Raw genomic sequence first — 24,965 nt, 5'->3', positions numbered from 1 at the left:
TTTTAAAGATCTTTCTGTTTGTTTTGGTTTTCAGCAGTTTTGCTGTGACATGGCTTGCTGATTTGTTTGTTTTTACATTTATTCTGCTTTGGTTGTATAGTGCTTCTTGAATCTGTGCCTTGGTGTCTTCTATTTTAGAAAATTCCCAGCCATTTCTTTTCCAACATTGCTTCTGTCCTACTTTGTCTTTTCTCCTCCTCTAGGTTTATTATTACATGTTATGACTTTTCATTTTATCCCATTTGTCTTTTATTCTCTTTTCTGAATTTTTTGTTCTTTTGTCTCTCTGTGCTTTAGTCTAGATATTTTCTCCTGACCTTGTCATTCTCTAATTTTCTCTTTAGTTGGGTCTAATCTGCTGATAAACTATCTATTGAAATATTTTCACTTATCTTTTCTGGTTTTTGTCTTTCCTCTTGGTTCTATTTATATAGTTTTTAGTTCTTTGCTGACATTCTCTTATGAACGTGATAGCATAGTTATTTTAAAATCTTGTCATATGGTGCCAATATCTACATGTCCTCTGGATCTATTTCTATTGCCTATTTTTTTTATTGGGTTTTGGTCTTATCTTGCTTTCTCCTGCCTGGTTATTTTTGGCTGAGTGCTATATATTGCATATGAATAATTGTAGAGATTGTTTGCTGTTCTGCATGATGTGATCTTCCTCTAGAAGAGAATTTATTTTTTGCTTCTCGCCTGCAGCTCTAGGGATACTAACAATCCCAGATCACCTTCATCAAATCAGGGGCTATGATTATTTGAAGCTGGTTTTTCAGATTGTTGTCTCCTTTCTTCCTTCAGTCATTGACGCATGCATCTAGTGATATTTCTTTATTCAATATGCCTTTTATTTAAATTGGACCTTTCAAGCCTTTACTTAGCCATTCTCATGCAGTTGGTTAATTTCTAGTTTTTTGCTAATATATTTAACATGCTGTAAGTATCCTTGGGAACAAATTTTTATTTGTCTCTTTATCTGTTTTAATTCCCTTGGAAATTCTCAAAAGTGGGTACATAGAAATCACTCCCCCTCCCCAAAATCTTGTGCACCTTCTGAATCTATTAGTTTAACAAAAAAATAGAAGTTTATTTTCTGTTATTTTTCTTATTGTTTATACCATTGACTATAACAAAGAATTATTCTTATGCTATAATATTAAATATTATGCTATTAAATATGCTGGTAACTTTACATCTGTCTTTAAATTTATTAACTTATTTCAGGATGCTCAAGTATTGTGAATCATCTTGCATAGCTCAACAGAAATAAAAATCACATATCAGTTTTCTCCTTCTTTGCTGTACTAGGTTTGTCATTTGACATATATGAGGGTCAGATTACTGCATTACTTGGCCACAGTGGAACAGGAAAGAGTACGTTGATGAATATTCTTTGTGGATTATGCCCACCTTCTGATGGTGAGAGTTTTTTGACTTAAAAAAAAATCTCTTACTTCGTTTTATTAGCCTTATTAACTAAGGTATCACAATATAATTATTTGAAATATGTATGGATTGATTTTTGTCAGTGATTTGGGACCAACTTTTGTGTCTATAAAGGTATTTTTATCTTTTTGTTGATTGCACACATTTGTCTGTTTTTCAATAGAAAATAAAAATGATTCAGTCATGTTTAATAAAGTAAAAAAGATGTAATTTTGTACCTGTTTTATCAGATTTTTTTTTGTGTGTGTGTGTTTATTTTTCAAGGAAGGATAAATCAGTAATTAATTGGAAATTAAATGAGATCTAGAGACATTTCAGGTTGAGAAAATAGAAACAGATTTCTAAGTATGCAGCAGTAGTTCAAAAGGAAAGAATGATAAATGTCAATACCATCTCCTAAAATAGAATTTTAAGAGCAATATCTCAAACGTTTAATTGTTATGTGTGATTGCCCTATAGGGGAGAATTCAGTATGGCGGCTCCACATTTCCACAATAACTGAACACAGGTAGAGTGGCAGTACAATAAATATTTTACTTTAAGAAAGGGCCAAATTTTCATGTATTGCATCTGCATCTTTTTATTTTATTTATTTATTAATTTTTTTTGTGAGGAAGATCAGCCCTGAGCTAACATCTGCCAATCCTCCTCTATTTTTGCTGAGGAAGACTGGCCCTGGGCTAACATCCGTGCCCATCTTCCTCCACTTTATATGGGACGCCGCCACAGCATGGCTTGCCAAGCGGTGCGTTGGTATGCGCCCGGGATCTGAACTGGCAAACCCCCGGCCGCCGCAGCGGAGCGCGCACGCTTAACCGCTTGCGCCATTGGGCCGGCTCCCGCATCTGCATCTTTTTAAATGTAGTTTAACTTTTAAAATTAGTTTGATTTTTTTGCTTATTCCTAATTGTGTCACTCTTTGATGATAATAATAATATCTGACATTTATATAAGAATTTATGATTTTTGTTAACGATTTTCCATACATTATCATCTTGATTTAACAGTTCTTAAGAGGGATATTTTAGCACAGTTTATATAAGAGAAAAGCTGGAATTCAGGCTGATTTTTCTCAAGACCGCACAACTACTTAGGGGAAAATTTTTAGTTCTTTGTTCTCTCTGCTAATCCATAATGTCTGGAAATGAAGAAAAATTATTACTGGAATATAAGTGTAAGTAATGCACCAGTGAAGCTTCTGTTTTTTTGCTCTTTGCACTATATAATATGACCTGAAAATGAAGGAAGATGTGATTGGAATATAAGTGGAAGCAAATCACCAATAGTATGGAAATGGGGGTGTGTTCTCTCTTCCAAATTTATATTAACTCTTACCTTATATGTTTATTACATACAAGTAACTAAATTATTAGTGTATATAAAGCATATATACTTTTTAATACTTAATATATTTATTATAAATTTAAATATATGTTTTGCTTTTAGGATTTGCCTGTATATATGGACACAGAGTCTCAGAAATAGATGAAATGTTTGAAGCAAGAAAAATGATCGGCATTTGTCCACAGTTAGATATGCACTTTGATGTTTTAACAGTAGAAGAAAACTTATCCATTTTGGCTTCAATCAAAGGAATACCAGCCAATAATGTAATACAAGAAGTATGTTATTCATATAGAAATCTTTACTTTTATTCCCTGTAAATTAATAACCTTTTGTAATAACTTGTGTAATAAAAATATGCTTAGAAATCTAAATATAATACCTGTTCTGAGCCAGTAAACAGAAAATCGTTACAAAGAATTAGATAGAATTTGGAGTAAAAGTTTTAGCACATATAAAATAGTGGTTGTTCATCTGGAGGATACTAATCTCTAAATATAAGTATGTTTCTTTTCTTCCTTCCTTTTCTTTCAGATCTGCCCTCTCCCCCTAGCCACACACACACATAGAGCCTTCATACTGATCCCTTCCCGACTACCCAGGAAGTCACAGAAGTAAAACAGACCTTTCCATCAGGAATCTTGTTATCTGTTGTTTCAAAATTGTATATGAATATATGTCAAAATTAAATTATATACTAAAAGAACATTTTTGAAGTTGGTATTAAAAATTGAACACTTAAAAACTAATATTGATAATTATGTAATTGGTGTGATTTAAAAAATAATATTGTTCACACTTTACTTTTACAGGTGCAGAAGGTTTTACTGGATTTAGACATGCAGGCTATCAAAGATAATCAAGCTAAAAAGTTAAGTGGTGGTCAAAAAAGAAAACTGTCTTTAGGAATTGCTGTTCTTGGGAATCCAAAGGTAAACAAATATTAGTGTCCCTGATGAGATAATTTTAAATTGTGTTGAATAAAAAACTAGGTTGTAGAAAGATATGTACACATACACACATTATGTGAAGTTTGAACATACATAAAATACTGTACATTATTATGGATGTAATTATAGTAATAAGATTTTAAAACTGAAGTCAGAAAGATATCTAACATCTTTATGACAGTGGTCACTTCTAGGAAGGGGAATGGGAAGGATGGACTTTAGTTATATCTGCAGTGTTTTATTTCTTTAAAAAAAGATCTCAAGAAAATGGCCAAAAAGTAACATTTTAAATTTACTAAAATTTCTTAAATTTCAGTGGTGGCTATAATAGTATTGGTCTATTATTCTTTATGGTTTTCTCTATATTTGTAATAGTTCATAATAAAAATTTAAAAATAAAATCAAAGGAATAGTTCAGTTTTTCACTGCCCTGCTTACTTAATTTTGTATGTCTGTTTTGTGCTGTTCTCTGTCTTGTAGAAACAGAGAACCAGCTGATACAATGCACAGTACTAGAAAGCTGCCAGGTACGTGCCTGCAGCCAGGAGCCCCATTGGTTTCTACCATCCTGCCACATTTCCCCTTGCTGCTGCAGCTTGGGGATGGCTCTCTGTTCTGGCTTTGTGTTCATTTAGCTTCCTCCCAAACCCCACCACCATGTGTTTGAAATCAAAGATAATCTTAAAACAAATTGCTTCCTTTGAACTAATATAGGACATACTTCTCTAACAAGCGATTGTTAGATCTACAAAATTTAATCGTTCAGATAAAAGCAGTATACTTAATGTTTTATTTTTTTGTTTATCTGATTGTTATTATGCTTATGTCTTATATATCACAGACATTAGTCTTTTAAAATTAAACCAAGGAAAGTATTCACGTGCCAAACTAATAATTTTTAAAATGTATGTTAGGGGGCCGGCCCAGTGGTGCAAGTGGTTAAGTGTGCAAGTGCCGCTTCGGCGGCCCCGGGTTCACAGGCCCGGATCCCAGGCGCGCACTGACACAACGCTTGTCAAGCCATGCTGTGGCGGCGTCCATATAAAGTAGAGGAAGATGGGCAGGGATATTAGCTCAGGGCGAATCTTACTCAGCAAAAAGAGGAGGATTGGCATTGGATGTTAGCTCAGGGCTGATCTTCTTCACACACACACAAAAAAATTGTGTTAACTCACATATGAGTGAAAAACTCAGGTCTAATATATTTATGATTGGAAATAGTAACTTGGAATGGAGAAGTGTTAAAGTGTCCACATAAATTTTATGTATTTTGGTTTTCCTGAGGGTTCCTTGCCTTTGCCATCCCTTTTCACACAGATACTCTTGCTAGATGAACCAACAGCTGGAATGGACCCCTGTTCTCGTCATATTGTTTGGAATCTTCTAAAATACAGAAAATCTAATAGAGTGACAGTGTTTAGTACTCATTTCATGGATGAAGCTGACATTCTTGCTGGTGAGATTTTTACTTTATTTTTGAAGGATAAGGTTATGGGGCCAAATGGGAGATTGGACGTAGAGATGCTAAATCCTGAGGAGTAAATAAAGAAACTGTGCGTTCTTCACAAAAAAGCTTTAAAATTTTTAAAAACTACATATTTTTGTATTGGAGAGTCCCTGAGGCCACCCCAGGTTCAATAATTTGCTAGGAGAACTCATAAGACTTGCATAGTCATATTCATGGGTATGATTTGTGACAGTGAAACTGAAAGGATACAAAGTAAAGTCAGCAAAGGGAAGAGGCACATGGGACAAAGTCTAAAGGAACCAGACAGAAGCTTCCAAGAATCTCCCAACGGAGTCACACAGGATGCGCTGAATTTCTCCAGCAATGAGTTGTTAACAACACGTGTGAAATGTTTTCTCCTGGGGAAGCTCATTAGAGACTCACTGCGCAAGGTTTTTGTTGGGTGCTGGTCATGTAGGCACCCTCTGCCTAGCATATACCAAAATTCCAGACTCCCAGAAGGAAAGGAGGTGTTAACCATAATTTACATTGTTTGTACAGTTTAGGTACAGTGAGCCACCCTTATCTGTTCTGGGAATGATGAGAATGCTCTTAAAATCCAGGTTTCCAGACACCAGTCAAGGGCCAGCCTTGTAAGCAGGTCTTTCTAAGAATAACGGTCTCAGGCCTGCTATGTTAACTGTTTTCTGCACAATTTTAAACATAGCCACATATATAAAGAATCTAGATTTAAGCCAACACATGGTTTTTAATAACTGTGACAAGATCCAGGAGTTTGAAATGCTAGAGCAACTTCTGTTTATAATATAATCTAATAAATAGGTTATGTGATTCATTTTTTCAGTAGTATCTTTGTTTTTAAAAAAAACATTTTGTTTTCATTGCTTTTTTGTCTTTTTTACATGTGTTTATAAAGGAAATTGAAAGCACTTGTATTAGTAAGCCCTTTAGGAAGAGGTACTCCATAAAATATGAATGCCAATTATTAATGCTGTTACTAACTTAAAAATTGAAATGCAAATCTCTGTTTACAGATAGGAAAGCTGTCATATCACAAGGAATGTTGAAATGTGTTGGTTCTTCAATTTTTCTCAAAAGTAAATGGGGGATTGGCTACCGCCTGAGGTATCATTCATTCTTTATTGACTTTGTTCATTATTGTATTCTTGATATACTGTTGTTGTATTTAGGGTCTTCCATAATGTGCTTTGGCCTTTTTTTTATGGCACTAACTTTAACTTACAGCATTCAGAATTTACTTTTGGATGTTTACTGAGTAATCATAAAAAAAGTATGATTTTTTGTTTTCTCTAGCATGTACATAGAAAGATATTGTGCTACGGAATCTCTTTCTTCTCTGGTTAAACAACACATACCTGGAGCTACTTTATTACAACAAAATGACCAACAACTTGTGTATAGCTTGCCCTTTAAGGACATGGACAAATTCTCAGGTATTACCTACTTTCAGATTCTTGTTGTTGAACCAGGATCTTGCACTGGGAATAGGTTTTCTTGATTTACTTTCTTGTTTACTTTTCTGTGTAAATTTACATGCTCCTACGTGGCCAGAGTTAATATTTCGTTTCTGCTTTATTTTACTTTTGAAAATCAGAAATACTACAAGCTAATGTATTGTTTTTGTTACAATATGCAATAAACTGTAACCAATTTGTTAAGTAAATAATTGTGTTTGCTTTGTTGTCAAGAAAGAAAGAAATTGCTGCATTTGCTTGTAGGCCTCCGGGGAATAAGATGTTTACACATTTATAGTCGTTTGTATATATCCTCAGGTTCTTTTCCAGTTTCATGATTCCATAGTGAATTCCGTGATTATATGGTAAACTCTGGAATTATTTTAATTGTAGCATTATTTTTCCACTTTATAATGAGGAACTGAAACTCAGTCTCCTTTATCTGTTTAGGAATCTCTTACAGGGATATTACTTATGTAGATATTGTGTAGTCTCCTTTATCTGTTTAGGGGTCTCTTAAAAGGATATTACTTATATAGATATTGTGTAGAATTCCCATTGCATTTATCTCATAATTAGACAGAAATTTTCTGTTTAAATAATTTCTTTCGAGAAAGAAAAATGAATCATTAATTAACTGGATTGAAGTACATATGCCAATTTAATGAACCCTACCTATCATTCTGTCTGTAAAATATTTCTTAGTTTTAATTTATAATATGATAAATATCTAATAGATATATTTCCATAAACAAATATTCCTTGGGGTCCTTAGCAATTTATAAGAATGTTAAAGGGTTCCTGAGACCAAAAAGTTTGAGAACCACTGTGGTAGTAGAGTAAAGTTAGTCATTTCCTATTTTTAAAGGATATTTTAGAATAATTCATGATAGTATGCTTAACTACACAACATTCTTTCATCTTTTTCTTTTAGGTTTATTTTCTGATCTAGATATTCATTCAAATTTGGGTGTTATTTCTTATGGTGTTTCCATGACTACTTTGGAAGATGTATTTTTAAAGCTGGAAGTTGAAGCAGAAATTGACCAAGCAGGTAAAAACAAAACTAGCAAAACATTTTAGGCAATGAACCAGACAGATGGTGAACAAGACAAATAATTGTATAAGCATGTGAAATTTATATTTTGGGGGAGAAAGGGCAGAAACAAAAGGTAAATAGATAAGTAATAGAGATATTTACTGATAGGGCTAAGAGTTATGAAGGAAAGAATGGGGTGGTCTTCGGGGGCAGATAACTTAGATTGTATCTTCAGGGAAGACTTCGTTGAGATGATATTTAAACTGAGACCTCGATGGCAAGAAAAATCTAAGTAAGTGAAGATTTTTCAATTTTAAAGCAAAGGAGTAACATGATCTGATTTGCATTGTTAAAAAATGCATCCTGGTTGTCGAATGATGAGTGGATTGTAAAGGAAGTGTGGCAGCAGGAAGACCAGTTAGGAAACTGTTACACTTAATCTTAGATTGAACTAGGATGGTAGTGAGAATAGGGAAACATGAGCAGATTTGGGTTATATTAGTGATCCTGGTGATGACTTGCTGATAGATTAAGTGTTAGAGGTCGGGGAAAAAGAGGAATCAAGAATTATTGCTAAGCTTTTGGCTTGAGAACTGGGAATGAAATTGCCATTTCCTGAGAATGGGGAAGGAGTAGGTTGGTGGAAAGAAGGAATCCAGGCATGAATTTGGCTATATTATTTGACGTCTAAGTGGAACACATTTGGAGCTAAGTGAAAATGTTAGGGCTGAAGATACAAATTCTGGAGTTACATGTAGATGGTGCCATGGGATTGGATGAAATCACTTAGGTAGAGAGTATAGAAACGAGTAGAGGGGCAAGCCCTGAGATTGAGCAATGAAGGGCCAAAAAGGGCTAAAAAGGAGCCATTATTGTTCATTCTTTCTTCATAAAAGGAGATGTAAAAACCAAGGCAAATGATGCTTAGGAAGGAGGAAGTGGCCAATTCTGGTTGCTGTGAAGAATAAGATGAGAACAGAAAAGATGGTTTTGGTAACAGAGAAGACAGTGGGGGATTTGGTAGTGTGGAAGCCAGTGGTGACCTTGACCAGAGCAATTTCAGTGGATCTGTGTAGTTTAAGGTGAGAATGTGAGTTGAGGAAGCTTTTCTTATGATTGAAGGTTAGCAAGATGGTTGTGGTGGTAGGTCAGGAGAGTGAAGGAAATGGAGATGTTTCTCTCAAACATGGAGAAAAGAGAAAAGTCAAGTTTATGATGAGCACATATCAGATTGCAGTCAGAGAGGGAAAGTTCACATACAAATTCTGGATCTTTTTTTTTTTTTTTGCCGAGGAAGATTGGCCCTGGGCTAACATCCGTGCCCATCTTCCTCTACTTTATATGGGACGCCGCCATAGCATGGCTTGACAAGCGGTGTGTCAGTGTGCGCCTGGGATCCCAACCAGCGAACTCTGGGCCGCCGCAGCGGAGCACGCGCACTTACCTTCTTGCGCCACTGGGCCAGCCCCCAAATTTTGGATCTTATACAGTTAAAAGATAATAAGAGCTTAAACTGAGGCTTGCATCCAGTTTGATGAAATTGGGTAGAGATAGGGTGTAGGAATAGAGGAAATAAAGGAAGTTAGAGATCAGGATGTAGAATGCATTATCAACGAATATGTTTGTAATACTTAGGATGATGCAAGAGAATTAGATGGAGAAGATGCTTGTACATGTGTTGCTAAATATTTTGAAGTATATGAAGTAGTTTCTAGAAATGTTTTTGGGTGGTGGGGATAAAGATAAGGGTGTGCTCTATCTAGGTGTTACTGGCTTTTTTCTATAGTACCTTTAAATCCACCGTGCAAAATAAATTTACTTTTAACATCAGCTTGCTTTCAGTTTGGCTGATTTTGATCGTTTTATTTTTCAAAGGTTAGTGTATATCAAATTCTGTAGAAGGTAGATTGATGCTCCTGGAATACCATGATTGTAATATACAATATTTTAACACCTTTTTTAGTTTGATTAGTCCACTGTATCAGAGGAAGAGAGGGATTGGACTTGTTTATCTTACTAAGTCATTCATCTAAACTGTTAAGTTGGTAAGATGCCAAGATAACCAGATTGTACTTAAATAATATTTTATGCATTATTCCATTCCACTCTTAAAATTTTTAATGTTTACTCATTTTTTAAATCTAGCATAAGTCTAAGAAGTTCCCTCTTTGTGGCTCTCATCATACTGAAGCCAATTTTCATATCTTTTCATTATTTTTCATCTCTTTTAAATTGAATCACTGTTATAAAAATAAGATATCCTGGTTTCTATCTCATTGATTAGTTTTGTCTGTTTCTGGTTTAGTGCAGTCAATCATATAGTATGTCTCTTGCTTCTGGCTTCTTTTACTTAATGTTACGTTTGTAAGATTCAAACTCCTGTACCGTAGATGGTTCACTTTCATTGTTTTGCACTATTCTGTTACAGGAGTATTTCACAACTTATTTATTCATTCACCTGTTCATAGACTTTTGGGCTCTTCCCAGTTTATGGCTATTCTGGATAGAGTACTGGCTAAGAATATTCTTGTACATGTGTTTTGGTGAACCTATGTACATATCTTACATATCTCTGTTCGGTTTATACCTAATAGAGAGTTTCTTGGGTCATAAGATATGCGTATGTTCAGTTTTGATAATATTGCTGAAGTACATGAGAGTTCCATTTGTCCTTACATCACCGCCAGTTGTGTGCTTCTTTAAAATTTACGTGCTTCAGAAAGATTTTCATCCTTTTAAGGAATATATCTTAATTTTCTATCTTTTTGTTATCTTTTGGCAAATAGATTATAGTGTATTTACTCAGCAGCCACCAGAAGAGGAAATGGATTCAAAATCTTTTGATGAAATGGAGCAGAGCTTACTTATTCTTTCTGAAACCAAGGCTTCTCTAGTGAGCACCATGAGCCTTTGGAAACAGCAGGTGTATACAATAGCCAAGTTTCATTTCCTTACCTTGAAACGTGAAAGTAAATCAGTGAGATCAGTGTAAGTATAATCACTCTGCTGGCTGATGAGTTGTTTTTTTAAGGATACAAATTGAATTTACCATCTTAATTTTTAAAATGTAGACATATTATTATTTTTTAAATATTATATTAAATTATTATTATATTATATTATAATATAAATATTATATTAAATTATATTATTTAAAATGTAGACATAAATAATCTATGTAGTTTTGAAAGATAAAACTATATTTTCACAATGTCTGAGAAGAAAATTATGCTTTTAGTGATTTCTTCGAATACCATTAGAGCTTTACTCTTTTTTTGAACTAGCATTTTTGTCTCATCTATAAAATGAGGGAGTGACAAATAATATTCTCTAATTGTGTAGTTTTTGAATTATTGTCATTATATTTAAATTTTATTTTGCATTTATATTTTTCACAATTATTTTGCATCTATTACTAATATTTATAGCCACTTTTTGTATACAGCAGGAATAAGTTTTATCCCTTCTTATCAGATGAAGAAACTAAACTATAAGGAAGGCTTTATAGCTGGTAGAACTGGGATCAAAATGACATCTTTTCAACTTAGCTTTGCCTCTCTCATTTAGGTTCTCATGGGGTGTTAGACATTGAATTATTTGGAAATAACATTAAGTACTTTCAAATACCACTCGCCTATCTTGTTAGATCCAGAATGACAGTAGAAATAAAACTTAATAATCAAGAATAAGAGTATTGTTATGTTTTTGAAATATGCTGAATTCATTTGCTTTTTTGCCCTAATTTATTCAGTAGCAAAGAAATGTATCAGATTTATTACTGTCAGCATTACTGAAAGAAAAATATTTATTTAAATCAGTATGTTTCAGTTTATTTCACTCAACACTATTCTCGTAAAATACTCGCTGAAAAACAGCAAAGTGTCTTTGCTCAGACTCCCATTACAAAATAACATAGACTGAGTGGCTTGAACAACAGAAACTTATTTTCTCACAGTCCTAGAGGGTAGAAATCATATTAGAGTACCAGCATGGTCGAGTTCTGGTGAGGAGTCTCTTCCTGGCTTGCAGATCGGCCACCATCTAGCTGTGTGCTCACATGACTTCTTTGTGCATGCACAGGAGAAGAGACAGAGCAAGCTCTCTGGTGTCTCTTCTCATAAGAGCACTAATACCATCAATGAGAGCCATACCCTCAAGACCTCATCTACTCCTGATTATCTCCCAGAGGCCTCACCTCTAAATGCCATCACATTGGGCATTAGGGCTTCAAAATATGAATTTGGTGGGGAGGATGACACAAACATTCAGTTCATAACAAAAAGTATCGTATGGTCAGATATGCATTTGACCATCTATGCATTTAGAAAATATTGTATCTTATATTCCCTCTCTTAAAGAGTTATTCATTAGCATATAAAAACACCTGAGAGGTTCTATGGTAAAGAAATTATCTCAACTTTGTTTAATGTGGAGTTTCCAAATATTATTTAACCTTGAAATTTTTTTTTACCGTAAAACACCTATTACCTTATTATAGAACTAGAGTTCAATGCAGTATGCTTTTGGAAATGCTAGTTTAGGTGTACTTACAACAATTGAAGAATGATTTTTAAAAAATTATAGGGATTCTGAAAATTAAAAAATGCTCAAGTGTGGTAATCTAAGCTCTCTCGACCCACTTGTGACAGCTATCACGTATAATGTAGAGCTGTGTTGCAGGATAGCGTAGAAGGGTATCTGCCCTCTAGGTAGGAGGACACTTTGACTGGACAATAGAATTATGTGCTTGACCAGGTGCGCGTGTAGCACATCTTGCTTGGCCTCTAGAGGAACAATGGGAATTAATGTGGTGAGGATGAATTTCAAAGATAATCATTCGGGCCAGCCCCGTGGCTTAGCGGTTAAGTGCACGCACTCCGCTACTGGCGGCCCGGTACGGATCCCGGGCGCACACCGACGCACTGCTTCTCCGGCCATGCTGAGGCTGCGTCCCACATACAGCAACTAGAAAGATGTGCAACTACGACATACAACTATCTACTGGGGCTTTTGGGGGGGGAGAAAAAAAAAGGAGGAGGATTGGCAATAGATGTTAGCTCAGAGCCGGTCTTCCTCAGCAAAAAGAGGAGGATTTAGCATGGATGTTAGCTCAGGGCTGATCTTCCTCAAAAGAAAAAAAAAAAAAACAAAGATAATCATTCAAGTTTTCACTATGTTTTTATTTTCATCATTGTGTCTAAAATATTTTTGTATCATATATTTTCTAAAATGTATGGAGAGTAAATAGTCAGAATAGAGGTAGGGCAGGAAGTAGTTCCTTCAGGAGAATAAAGGTGTAAATGTGATACAATGTCTGGTTCTTTAAGTTATACAAGTTTACATGCCCTATAAAAAGTTCAGGGTGACTCTGGTCTAAAATATGCTTTTATAGCCTTTAATTTTGTCATTGAATATTGGCTTTTTGTCCAGTATTGTCATGAGATCATTTTGAAGAGTAGAAATTCTAAGTGCTGTTTTTTCCAAGTTTTTTTCTTTTCTTTCTCTCTCTCTCTCTCTTTTTGATGAGTACCCTTTAATTGTCATGTGAAGGAAGATTTTTTAATAGATTTATATATTAGTGTACCTTGAGCTGTATTATTTTTTTTCTTTTCAGGTTGCTTCTGCTTTTAATTTTTTTCACAGTTCAGATTTTTATGTTTCTGGTGCATCACTCTTTTAAAAATGCTGTGGTTCCCATCAAACTTGTTCCAGACTTATATTTCCTAAAACCTGGAGATAAACCTCATAAATATAAAACAACTCTGCTTCTTCAAAATTCTACTGGTGAGAGTGTGTGAAGGTCTGTGAATGTGTGTTGGTTGGGGCTTGGGATTGAGGGGTACATGTAAGTCAGAGGTTGGAATTTTAGAAATATATGAAAGTAAAGGCATGATCTGTCTGCACGAATCTAAATAAAAAAGAAAACTCCGTATTGATGCTGAGTAATATATTACAGAAATGAAACTTTGATGTAAGTGGGGATGACAGTTTTTAAAAATACTGATTTATACTGCTTATAATAATAAAATTTCCTTTTTTAATAGTAGCAACGTATTCTCAGAGCAGCATGTTTCATTTCAAAGTTTGTGACGACTGAAGTAAACTTCAGAAGTTGAAAAACCCTTTTTAGAAAGAGTTACAGTATGTAATATTTATGTAGTTATATATCTAAATAGAAATGTTTAAACAATTCTTCAAGGACTCTCTGAAAAATTAGTTAGAATTAAGAAAAATTGCCTTAGATATAAATATTTATAATCAAATACATTAAATTTGTTATGAATATTTTTGGATTTGCTATTGATTATTCTTATTACATAGTTGTCAAATATAAAAAAAATTTAAAAACATATGGTCTTGAGTGAGGCTCAGAACAAATAAAAAAAACTGACATAGGATTCTGCTTTTCAAAATATTGAAACCTAATACAGAATTTCATTAATACATGATCACTTGTTCCTACAACATCTCCCATCTGCATAGATAGTTTATAGTCCCAGGGTTCTTGGAGAGTAAAATCAAGGTTAGCTAACTGGCAAATTTACAGCAAAACAAAAGCATCTTCATTTGCTTATCTTGCTGAAAGATATTAGAAAGTTGCATTTAATCTAACCCTTTCTATACTCACAAACTCTTTGGGGTTTAACATTTCCCAACACTTCACCTGTAGTGAAGTATCTTTCACTAGATACTATCTAGTATCTTTCCTTTTTGATTCCTTATTAACTAAAGAGCTTTGCCTAGTGTTAAATAATAATCATAGTTAGGGATGATTGTAAATTACTCTAAAAGTCATCACTTTTAAAAATATGGCTCTCAATTTATTACATAACCTTTATTCTTTTGGAAGAAGAAGGCATTTAGTGATAGAAAACTACTCTTGAATAGAAAATGTTATGTTTTGCAATTTATTTCTTTCATTAGAGTTCTTGTTTTTGATTTTAACTGACATTTCATCTTGCTAAAATATAGAGTACTGCATGGACATTTTTTTGTGTGTGGGGATTTGTACATGTATCTAAAACCTTTCTGCTTTGACTGCATTCTCACTGATCTGCAGAAATCTGAGTATTTTCAAAATTTTATTCCTTCTGTTATTTTTTAGTATTTCTAGAGTTGCTTATATATGTATCCCATATTTTCCTAGCCCTTGTTGTTAGTCCTAAATGAAGCCACATGTCCTTTAGGAATCAGTGGCCTCTGTGTATATATGTTGGGTGGTATCTTACCCTCCCTGCAAAGCTTTTTGTATCACAGGTGATACAGACCTTCAGTAATAACATAGGTGTCTTCTCAAGTGCAGAGCCACTCTGACAAGCTGGAGATGAGAGATGAGTTAAGACGCTAGCTTCGGAGTGAATGTAGTACCACCAAAAGCGCCATTCTCTCTGACACTCAAGTTTGGTGCTGAGTCTGATCCATCCTGCCATGCTCCTCAGTTATTGATAGTGTTTTCCTTTGTTTGGTTTTGATTTCTCTACAAGTCACATTTGTCCTTCCTTGCATCCTGGCTTTTGTGATGGTGGAGGGGATCTGTTTCCTTTCATCAGACACGTTGATGTAGATTTAAACCTCAGAGAGGATTCCAGATCTTTCCCTTGGCTCCAGGCAATTTAAAGAATGTAGATAGAGACCTGATTATGTGCTTTAGTATTTTAAGGCAGTTAACGCAATTGACATTTATAAAATTTGTCTTTTCAAAGCACACAGAAATCCTCTAAGAAGTGATGTTACCTAACTGCACACCCTGCTTCTACCTTTCTGAGCCCACCAGGTTGTCTTGTTACACAAAATAGCCAGGTAGATTTTTATTCTCACTGTTTAACCAAATTTCATGTGAGTATTATAGATAAACTTCCAATGTGAGTCATAGTAGTAGCAGCAGCAGCAGCAGCTAAACTTGGCATCATTACTGTGTGCCAGGTTCTGCTCCACGACCTGTGTATGTTTTGACATGGATTTGAATCCAGGCTGACGGGCTCCAGAGCCGGTGTTCTTAATCATGTCTTATCAAATGAAGATAGAATATTTTTTTAAAAAGAGCACTGTCCGATATTATTAAAAGCCTGTATCTATTTCTCATTTAAACTGATTCTTGATTATTTGCTTATTTTCTAATACCAGACTCAGATATCAGTGATCTTATTAGCTTTTTCACAAACCAGAACATTATGGTGACGATGTTTAATGACAGTGACTATGTGTCTGCTGCTCCCCATAGTGCAGCTTTAAACGTGATGTATTCAGAAAAGGTAAGAGTAATGTATGTGAATGAATTCCCATTTGAAAGTTACAAAAGATTAAGATATTTCCTGTAAAATTAATCATTTGCTGATTTGATCTCATTAGTTGGAAATTAGAATTTACTCTTGGAAATAACTAGCTGTGTTTATTTATAATATATTTTATGCCTTTATGAGTGACTAATATATAAAGCTACAAAGAATTTAATTTTATTTTTATGTTATGTTTTTGTTTAAAATATCAAAATATCTGTAGATTCCAAACTAGGTTGTCTTTATTCATCTGTTTTTATTGAATATTATTTTTGTGATTTGTTGAACTGGTTTTTAGTATAGTTAGTTAGTTAGTGAGAAAAGCTTGATACGTCACAACAATATATCTACCTATATTTATATATAGTATGTAATAAGTCTCTATTTTTTTAAATTGTAGGACTATGTTTTTACAGCTGTTTTCAACAGTACTATGGTTTATTCTTTACCTGTATTGATGAATATCATTAGTAATTACTATCTTTATCATTCAAATGTGACTGATGAAAGCATCCAGGTGTGGAATACCCCATTCTTTCAAGTAAGCAAACTTAAAAAAATGTGTGTGTATAAACATAATAACTGTTAAAAACCAAGTGATAATAACAAACGAAATCTGTAAGTGTTCATCTTGTGACACTTCCTAGTCTTAAAACTTAAATTGGGGATGGTTTACATCTGGGTTCAGGAGTCTTAGTTTGCTTCAGGGTCAAGGAGGTTCTGTCTTGGTACTGATACTTTTGTAAAGCATAAGTATTTTTTATATTAATCATAGAAAAAAAGTGAGGTTAAAAATGAATATTGTTCGTCTAAAATCTAGATACTTTGAGTATTGAAAGAAGCTTGAGAAGTCACCCAGACAGTCATTTTTCCTCTAAATAGGACTGTTGGATTATAAATATGAAAATTAAGTCTCCAGAAAAATATTCAACATTTTTCTCTTAATCTTTATGTTTTGTTTTTCATATATTGAAAAATAAATGGACAAATATCTTTCTGTAATAGCATTTTCTATTTTCTATTGCTATACTGTTTTTTAACAGCTTTATTGAGATGTACCTCATACACTATCTGATTTACCCATTTAAAGTGAATAATTCAATGGTTTTTATGTTCATAGAGTTTTACAACCATCACCACAATCATTTCTATATTTCACCACTCTGCCAAGAAACCCTTGTACCTATTAGTTAATCACCCCCTAATTCCCCTCACCCCCAGCCAACCACTAATCTACTTTCTGTCTCTATGGCTATGTAATCTACACCCAAAACTTTTTTAGTTTGCTGTAATCTTTTGCCATCTTTAAATGGAAATCACATCGAAGATTAATTTAGTACTCATCTTATTATAGTTATACTTAGACATGGGGATAAATTAACATCAAATTTACATTTTAAAAAACTCACTGGCACCAAGGTGGAGAGGGATTTCTGTGGGGTGAATTGAGGTGGAGGATAGGAAAGAAAGTTAAAGAAATCGGATCAGAGATTCTTTTACTAAATAGTTTAGATGAGAGGAGATGATGAGTGTCTGAATTAATGCAATGTCAGTAACAATAGTGTTAGAGGGAAAAAGATGTTAAAAATATGTGACATAGTGACATACTTCATCACTGTTGCATTCATGAGGTGAGGAGAAGAAAGGAGTCATATTGCTTACAGTTTTGGGTGATGTGGTGCATAATAGTACCATTCACCAATTTTGAGAATATAGGCAGAAGAGAGATTTTTGTTTTGTTTTGGTGGAATGAAGATACTGATTCAGTTTTGAGCCTACTGAGTTGTTGGTTATCCTTGTGACATTTGCTTGATGGACATGTTAGGCATTTGGTTGTATGAATCTGGAGAGATTTCTGGATAGGAAATAAATATTTGTGAATTACCAGTGCATAGGTGATGTTGAAATCATTGAAGTTATAGATCGTCTTTTGTGATTTTTTTTGTGAAATATTTCAAGCCTACAGAAAATAAACAACCATGTATCTACTACCTAAATGTTTCAAATGTTAACTTCTTGTCATACTTTTTTTTATTTAATAAAACTTTAAAGATACAGTTGAAACCTCTAGTATATCCTCCCCAATCTTGTTCCTTTTCTACTCTGTGAAGTAACAACCACAATTCACAATTATAATTCCTATACGTGTTTTTATGATGTTACTACATTTGTATGTATCTATAACTATTACAAAAGATCTTCAACTTTCTGTCAAACACTGACATATAACCATACCATTTTTTAAAACCAGGGGAAAGAAATGAGACTTTTTAAAAATCACTATTCATGGATATAGTTTTATTAATGTTCTACATTTTTTTTTCTTCCTTTATCAGGTTCTGCATGATTGACTCCAACTGTAGTCTCATTAATCTCTACTTTTTGTACTACTTAGCTTACATATTTGTTGGTTCTATCTGGGTCTTCCACTATAATGTACCAGAGTTTGGGACAAATTCCTCAGTGTCATATGGCATGAATTAAGGAATTGGCTTTATTGCTAAAAACTCAGAAGGCTGGGGTCAACAAGATGCACTGTGTTTCCACATCATCCTGTGGAGGAGTGTGCCAGGGCCGGGGTGTCTGCTAGACATCGTGTGGGTTCTGTTCTAGTGCAGAATACTTTCCTGTCCCATGGGTATATCTTCTTACAGAACAAGGGTAAGAAGAGGGCCTTGCTGAAAGTGAGGGGTAATACAGTACCCTTGGTTCTGGGTAGTTTGCACTTGGGGCACCAGCTGTTAACTGGGTAGTCTGGAAATGTTTGCTCTCTGTTCCTGGTCCTTAGGGCAACTAGGACTGTTGGGGCCTGTGCGAGTTATAGTCCCCCCTGCTGGAGCGAAGAAGCTTCTAGTTCCGTGGGAAGCTGAGCTTGGGTACAGCTTTTCCCAGTGGGGAAAAGGAGGACCCCAAGATCCCAGCTGGTGCATAGTCCAGGCAACCAATGAAGGCGTCAGAGATTATCCTGAGATGCCCATGTGCATTGCATAAGACCACTGGTGAACATGTTAACTGCTTTTCATGTACCTTGTTATTTTTAATTAAATGGTGAAGCTTAATTTATATGCCATATTATTCGGTGTGGTAGATAAGAAAATGGAAGTACACTGATCTTCCCGGGATCATGTAGCTATTTAATAAGTAGCAGAGTTGGTACTGTAGCTCACTGCCTGTTAACTCTGCCACCTGTTCTTCCCTATAGACTGTGCCTAGGATAGATATCCTAATGTTTTTCTTCAGAGGTTTTGGTAGCCTTTTAGAAAGTAGTAAGATGATATAAAGTGATTCTCAGTTCCGTTTCTTATTCTGTGGTTGTCTTTCAGGAAATTACAGACATCGTTTTTAAAATTGAGCTGTATTTTCAAGCAGCTTTACTTGGAATCATTGTTACTGCAATGCCACCTTACTTTGCCATGGAAAATGCAGAGAATCATAAGGTAATGACTCAGTTAAAAAAATTACAGGTATACTTTGCTAATAAGATATCTCACACACAAAAAATAACCTGTTTCACATGAGTGCAAGACTTCTGTGTAATTATTACCTCAGGAGTAAGTAAATGGAGTATAAATACATTTATTAATAATAGTAATAACTATCATTTATACTTGAGTCCCTGCCATGTACTTTAAAAGTTACATTCTTTAATCTTTCAACATTGTGAAGTAAGTTTTATATTACCTGCTTTATTTATAGGTCACAAAATGGAGGATGTGAACGTTCATATAGTGTGCCCAGGTTGACTCAACTTAAGTAGTGGATCTAAGTGGATCTGACTATGATCCTTATGTTCTTAATTGGTACACTAAACTGCCTCTCCCCTTTAACCTTTAATAGAATGTGTTGAATGTATAAGGCATTTAATTTTTGTTAAATGAAAAAAAATAGGTAGGAAATGATTGTGATCATCAGGGCCTAGGAGACATTACTGTGTGTCCAGAGGTTCTTGGTGTTCTTTCATCTTCTTTTCTGCTCCTTTCTCTTATGAGGTCCCCAGTGAGTTGGTGATCTTGTACAGTCTTTTGGCTGTTCAAAGCCTTCCACTCTTCCACTCTTCTGAGATTATCTCTTTCTTACTCCTCTAATCAAAATTTTCATTCTTTCCATGTCTGTTCTTAGTTCAATGGAAGGAAATACGTCTAAATTAATTTACACAGTGTGGTGAATAATAAGGTTAAGCTTCACAGCAGACAGTTACATCTTTTAGTAATTTTCTTTAGTGTAAAAGCAATGCATGAATCTCAGGAGACAGTTTTAAAATATATTCAATTTTTCTCTTATAAATATATATTCATTGTACTAACCTAGAAAATATAGGAAAGTATAAAGAAAATAAAGAATAATTCATAACTCCCGCAACTCAAATATAAAACTTACTAGACAATTGCATTTTTCTCTTTTTTGTTTCAACCTGTGTTTTTTAATTAAAATTTTCATTTAGAGATAACTGTGGGTTCATATTAGATTGCAAGAAATAATACAGCAAGATCCTATGTACCCTTTCCCACTACCCCAAAAACATCTTGCAAAACGGTAGTACAGTATCACACCCAGGATATTGACATTGATACAGTGAGGATGTGGAACAGTTCCATCACCACGGAGATCCCTGCTATTGCCCTTTTCAAGCCCACATACCCACCCCACCACCTCCCTGACCTCTGGCAACCACTAATCTGTTCTTCATTTCTATAATTTTGATATTTCAAGAATGTATAAATGGAATCATAGCATATCTTCTTTTAGGATTGGCTATTTTCACTCAGCATAATTCCCTGGAGATTCATCCAATTTGAATGTATCAATAGTCCATTTTTTTTTTATTACTGGGTAATATATCATGGTGTGGATCTGGATTATTTCATTTTTGACTATTATGAATTAAGCTGCTTTGAACATTTGTGTACAGGTTTTTGTGTGAACATAAGTTTTCATCTCTCTGGGATAAATGCCCAAGAGTACAATTGCTGTGTCATATAGCGATTGCATGTTTAGTTTTATAAGAAATTGTCAAACTGTTTTCTAGAGTGGATACACTGTTTCACATTCCCACCAACAATGAATGAATGACGAAAGCAAGGATTATCCAAAATAATTGTATTTCACTTGGTTTATGTTTTTATACTTACATTGAAATTTATGTTTTTGTTCTTATAATTCATTGAACATGAAAGTTGTCCTTTTTTTTAATCGTTTCTCTTCTTAACTAATCTTTATATTCCATGCTTCCTTTACCTCGCTCTAGGGTTAGCTCTTTCATATAGCACTTTTAATAACTAGGAGTAGATTTTTATTTATTTATTTTATTTTTGGTGAGGACTATTGGCTCTGAGCTAACATCCGTTGCCATTCTTCCTCTTTTTGCTGAGGAAAATTAGCTCTGAGCTAACATCTCTTAGCTGTTAACCATCTTCCTCTATTTTGTATGTGGGACGCCGCCACATGGCTTGATGAGCGGTGCATAGGTCCGCACCCGGGATCCAAACCTGCAAACCCTGGGACGCGGAAGCGGAGTGAACTTAACCACTATGCCACTAGGCCAGCCCCAGGAGTAGATGTTTTTATAGATGAAAAAAATCAAGTGAATAAAATTATTAGATATTTGGATTTATAAAAGACTTAAAATTTCAAATTAAATAATGAGACCATGAGAGAGTTAGGAAAACTATGATCATTTAAGTTTACTGTTAGTACATATGAAAATGCTATTGTGGTAGTAATAATAACGTAGATGTATGTACTACACAGGAGTCTATAGGTGGCTTTTATTTATTTATTTTTTTTAAATTTTTTGTTTATTGCAGTAACATTGGTTTATAACATTGTAAAAATTTCAGGTGTAAATCATTGTACTTCTATTTCTGCATGGACTACATCATGTTCACCACCAAAATACTAATTACAACCCATCACCACACACACGTACCAAATTATCCCTTTCACCCTCCTCCCTCCCCCCTTCCCCTCTGGTAACCACCAATCTAATCTCTGTCTCTATGTATTTGTTTATTGTTGTTATTATCTACTACTTAATGAAGGAAATCATACGGTATTTGACCTTCTCCCTCTGACTTATTTCACTTTGCATTATACCCTCAATGTCCATCCATGTTGTCACAAATGGCTGGATTTCGTCGTTTCTTATGGCTGAGTAGTATTCCATTGTGTATATATACCACAGCTTCTTTATCCATTCGTCCCTTGATGGGCACTTAGGTTGCTTCCAAGTCTTGGCTATCGTGAATAAGGCTGCAATGAACACAGGGGTGCGTGTACCTTTGCAAATTGGTGTTTTCAAGTTCTTTGGATAAATACCCAACAGTGGAATAGCTGGATCATATGGTAGTTCTATCCTTGATTTTTTGAGGAATCTCCATACTGTTTTCCATAGTGGCTGCACCAGTTTGCACTCCCACCAGCAGTGTTTGAGAGTTCCCTTCTCTCCACATCCTCTCCAACACTTGTTGTTTCCTGTCTTGTTAATTATAGCCATTCTGACGGGCGTGAGGTGATATCTCATTGTAGTTTTGATTTGCATTTCCCTGATAATTAGTGATTTTGAACATCTTTTCATGTGTCTGTTGGCCATCTGTATATCTTCTTTGGAGAAATGTCTGTTCAGATCTTTTGCCCATTTTTTAATTGGGTTGGTAGTTCTTTTGTTGTTGAGATGCATGAGTTCTTTATATATTTTGGAGATTAAGCCCTTATCAGATGTATGGTTTGCAAATATCTTCTCCCAATTGTTAGGTTGTCTTTTCGTTTTGTTGATGGTTTCCTTTGCTGTGCAGAAGCTTTTTAGTTTGATGTAGTCCCATTTTTTTATTTTTTCTATTGTTTCTCTTGCCCGGTCAGATGTGGTGTTTGAAAAGATGTTGCTAAGACCGATGTCGAAGAGCGTACTGCCTATGTTTTCTTCTAGAAGTTTCACAGTTTCAGGTCTTACATTCAAGTCTTTAATCCATTTGGAGTTAATTTTTGTGTATGGTGTAAGGTAAGGATCTACTTTCATTTTTTTGCATATGGCTATCCAGTTTTCCCAACACCATTTGTTGAAGAGACTTTCTTTTCCCCATTGTATGTTCTTGGCTCCTTTGTCAAAGATTAGCTGTCCATAGATGTGTGGGTTTATTTCTGGGCTTTCGATTCTATTCCATTGATCCGTGTGTCTGTTTTTGTGCCAGTACCATGCTGTTTTGGTTACTATAGCTTTGTAGTATATTTTGAAATCAGGGAGTGTGATACCTCCAGCTTTGTTCTTTTTTCTCAGGATTCCTTTAGCTATTCGGGGTCTTTTGTTGTTCCATATAAATTTTAGGATTCTTTGTTCTATTTCTGTGAAAAATGTTGTTGGAACTTTGATAGGGATTGCATTGAATCTATAGATGGCTTTAGGAAGTATGGACATCTTAACTATGTTAATTCTTCCAATCCAAGAGCACGGAATATCTTTCCATTTCTTTGTGTCTTCTTCAATTTCTTTCAGAAATGTTTTATAGTTTTCGGTGTACAGATCTTTCACCTCTTTGGTTAAGTTTATTCCTAGGTATTTTATTCTTTTTGTTGCAATTGTAAATGGGATGGTATTCTTAATTTCTCTTTCTGCTACTTCGTTGTTAGTGTACAGAAATGCAAGTGATTTTTGTATGTTGATTTTGTATCCTGCAACTTTACCATATTCGTTTATTACTTCTAAAAGTTTTCTGGTGGATTCTTTAGGGTTTTCTATATATAAAATCATGTCATCTGCAAATAGTGACAGTTTCACTTCTTCCTTTCCAATTTGGATCCCTTTTATTTCTTTCTCTTGCCTGATTGCTCTGGCTAGGACTTCCAATACTATGTTAAATAGGAGTGGTGACAGTGGGCATCCTTGTCTGGTTCCTGTTCTTAGAGGGATAGCTTTGAGTTTTTCACCATTGAGGATGATATTAGCTGTGGGTTTCTCATATATGGTCTTTATTATGTTGAGGTACTTTCCTTCTATACCCATTTTATTCAGAGTTTTTATCATAAATGGATGCTGGATCTTGTCAAATGCTTTCTCTGCATCTATTGAGATGATCATGTGATTTTTGTTCTTCATTTTATTAATGTGGTGTATTACGTTGATTGATTTGCGAATGTTAAACCATCCCTGCATACCTGGAATAAATCCCACTTGATCATGGTGTATAATCTTTTTAACGTATTGTTGTATGCGACTTGCTAGTATTTTGTTGAGGATTTTCGCATCGATGTTCATCAGTGATATTGGCCTGTAATTTTCTTTTTTTTTTGTGTTGTCCTTGTCTGGTTTTGGTATCAGGGTGATGTCAGCTTCGTAGAATGAGTTAGGGAGCTTCCCCCCCTCCTCAATTTTTTGGAAGAGTTTGAGAAGGATAGGTATTAAGTCTTCTTTGAACGTTTGGTAGAATTCACCAGGGAAGCCGTCTGGTCCTGGACTTTTATTTTTGGGGAGGTTTTTGATTACTGTTTCGATCTCCTTACTGGTGATTGGTTTATTCAAATTCTCTACTTCTTCTTGATCCAGTTTTGGAAGGTTGTATGATTCTAAGAATTTATCCATTTCTTCCAGATTGTCGAATTGGTTGGCATATAGCTTTTCATAGTATTCTCTTATAATCTTTTGTATTTCTGAGGTGTCTGTTGTAACCTCTCCTCTTTCATTTCTGATTTTACTTATTTGTGCCTTCTCTCTTTTTTTCTTGGTGAGTCTAGCTAAAGGTTTGTCTATTTTGTTGATCTTTTCAAAGAACCAGCTCTTGGTTTTATTAATTTTTTCTATTGTTTTTTTAGTCTCTATTTCATTTATTTCTGCTCTGATTTTTATTATTTCCCTTCTTCTACTGATTTTGGGCTTTGTTTGTTCTTCTTTTTCCAGTTCCTTTAGGTGCATTGTTAGATTGTTTATTTGAGATTTTTCTTGTTTGTTGAGATAGGCCTGTATCGCTATAAACTTCC

General features: G+C 34.6%; 1 protein-coding gene across 2 annotated transcripts in view; it reads left to right on the top strand.

Annotated features, from left to right (window-relative positions):
• The window catches only part of ABCA5 (ATP binding cassette subfamily A member 5), a 78,328-nt gene that overhangs the window by 29,450 nt on the left and 23,913 nt on the right, over window positions 1-24,965 (top strand). For both annotated transcript variants that reach the window (XM_058561442.1, XM_058561443.1), the window contains 12 exons: window positions 1,312-1,422; window positions 2,896-3,071; window positions 3,606-3,725; window positions 5,061-5,199; window positions 6,246-6,336; window positions 6,526-6,665; window positions 7,621-7,740; window positions 10,512-10,713; window positions 13,340-13,509; window positions 15,850-15,977; window positions 16,402-16,542; window positions 19,325-19,438. In XM_058561442.1, coding sequence (XP_058417425.1) covers window positions 1,312-1,422; window positions 2,896-3,071; window positions 3,606-3,725; window positions 5,061-5,199; window positions 6,246-6,336; window positions 6,526-6,665; window positions 7,621-7,740; window positions 10,512-10,713; window positions 13,340-13,509; window positions 15,850-15,977; window positions 16,402-16,542; window positions 19,325-19,438 — 1,652 coding nt within the window. The remainder of the gene's footprint in view (window positions 1-1,311; window positions 1,423-2,895; window positions 3,072-3,605; window positions 3,726-5,060; window positions 5,200-6,245; window positions 6,337-6,525; window positions 6,666-7,620; window positions 7,741-10,511; window positions 10,714-13,339; window positions 13,510-15,849; window positions 15,978-16,401; window positions 16,543-19,324; window positions 19,439-24,965) is intronic.

This window comes from Diceros bicornis, chromosome 18, assembly GCF_020826845.1.
Source record: "Diceros bicornis minor isolate mBicDic1 chromosome 18, mDicBic1.mat.cur, whole genome shotgun sequence".
Lineage (NCBI taxonomy): Eukaryota > Metazoa > Chordata > Mammalia > Perissodactyla > Rhinocerotidae > Diceros > Diceros bicornis.
This window is presented reverse-complemented; position numbering and strand designations above follow the sequence as displayed.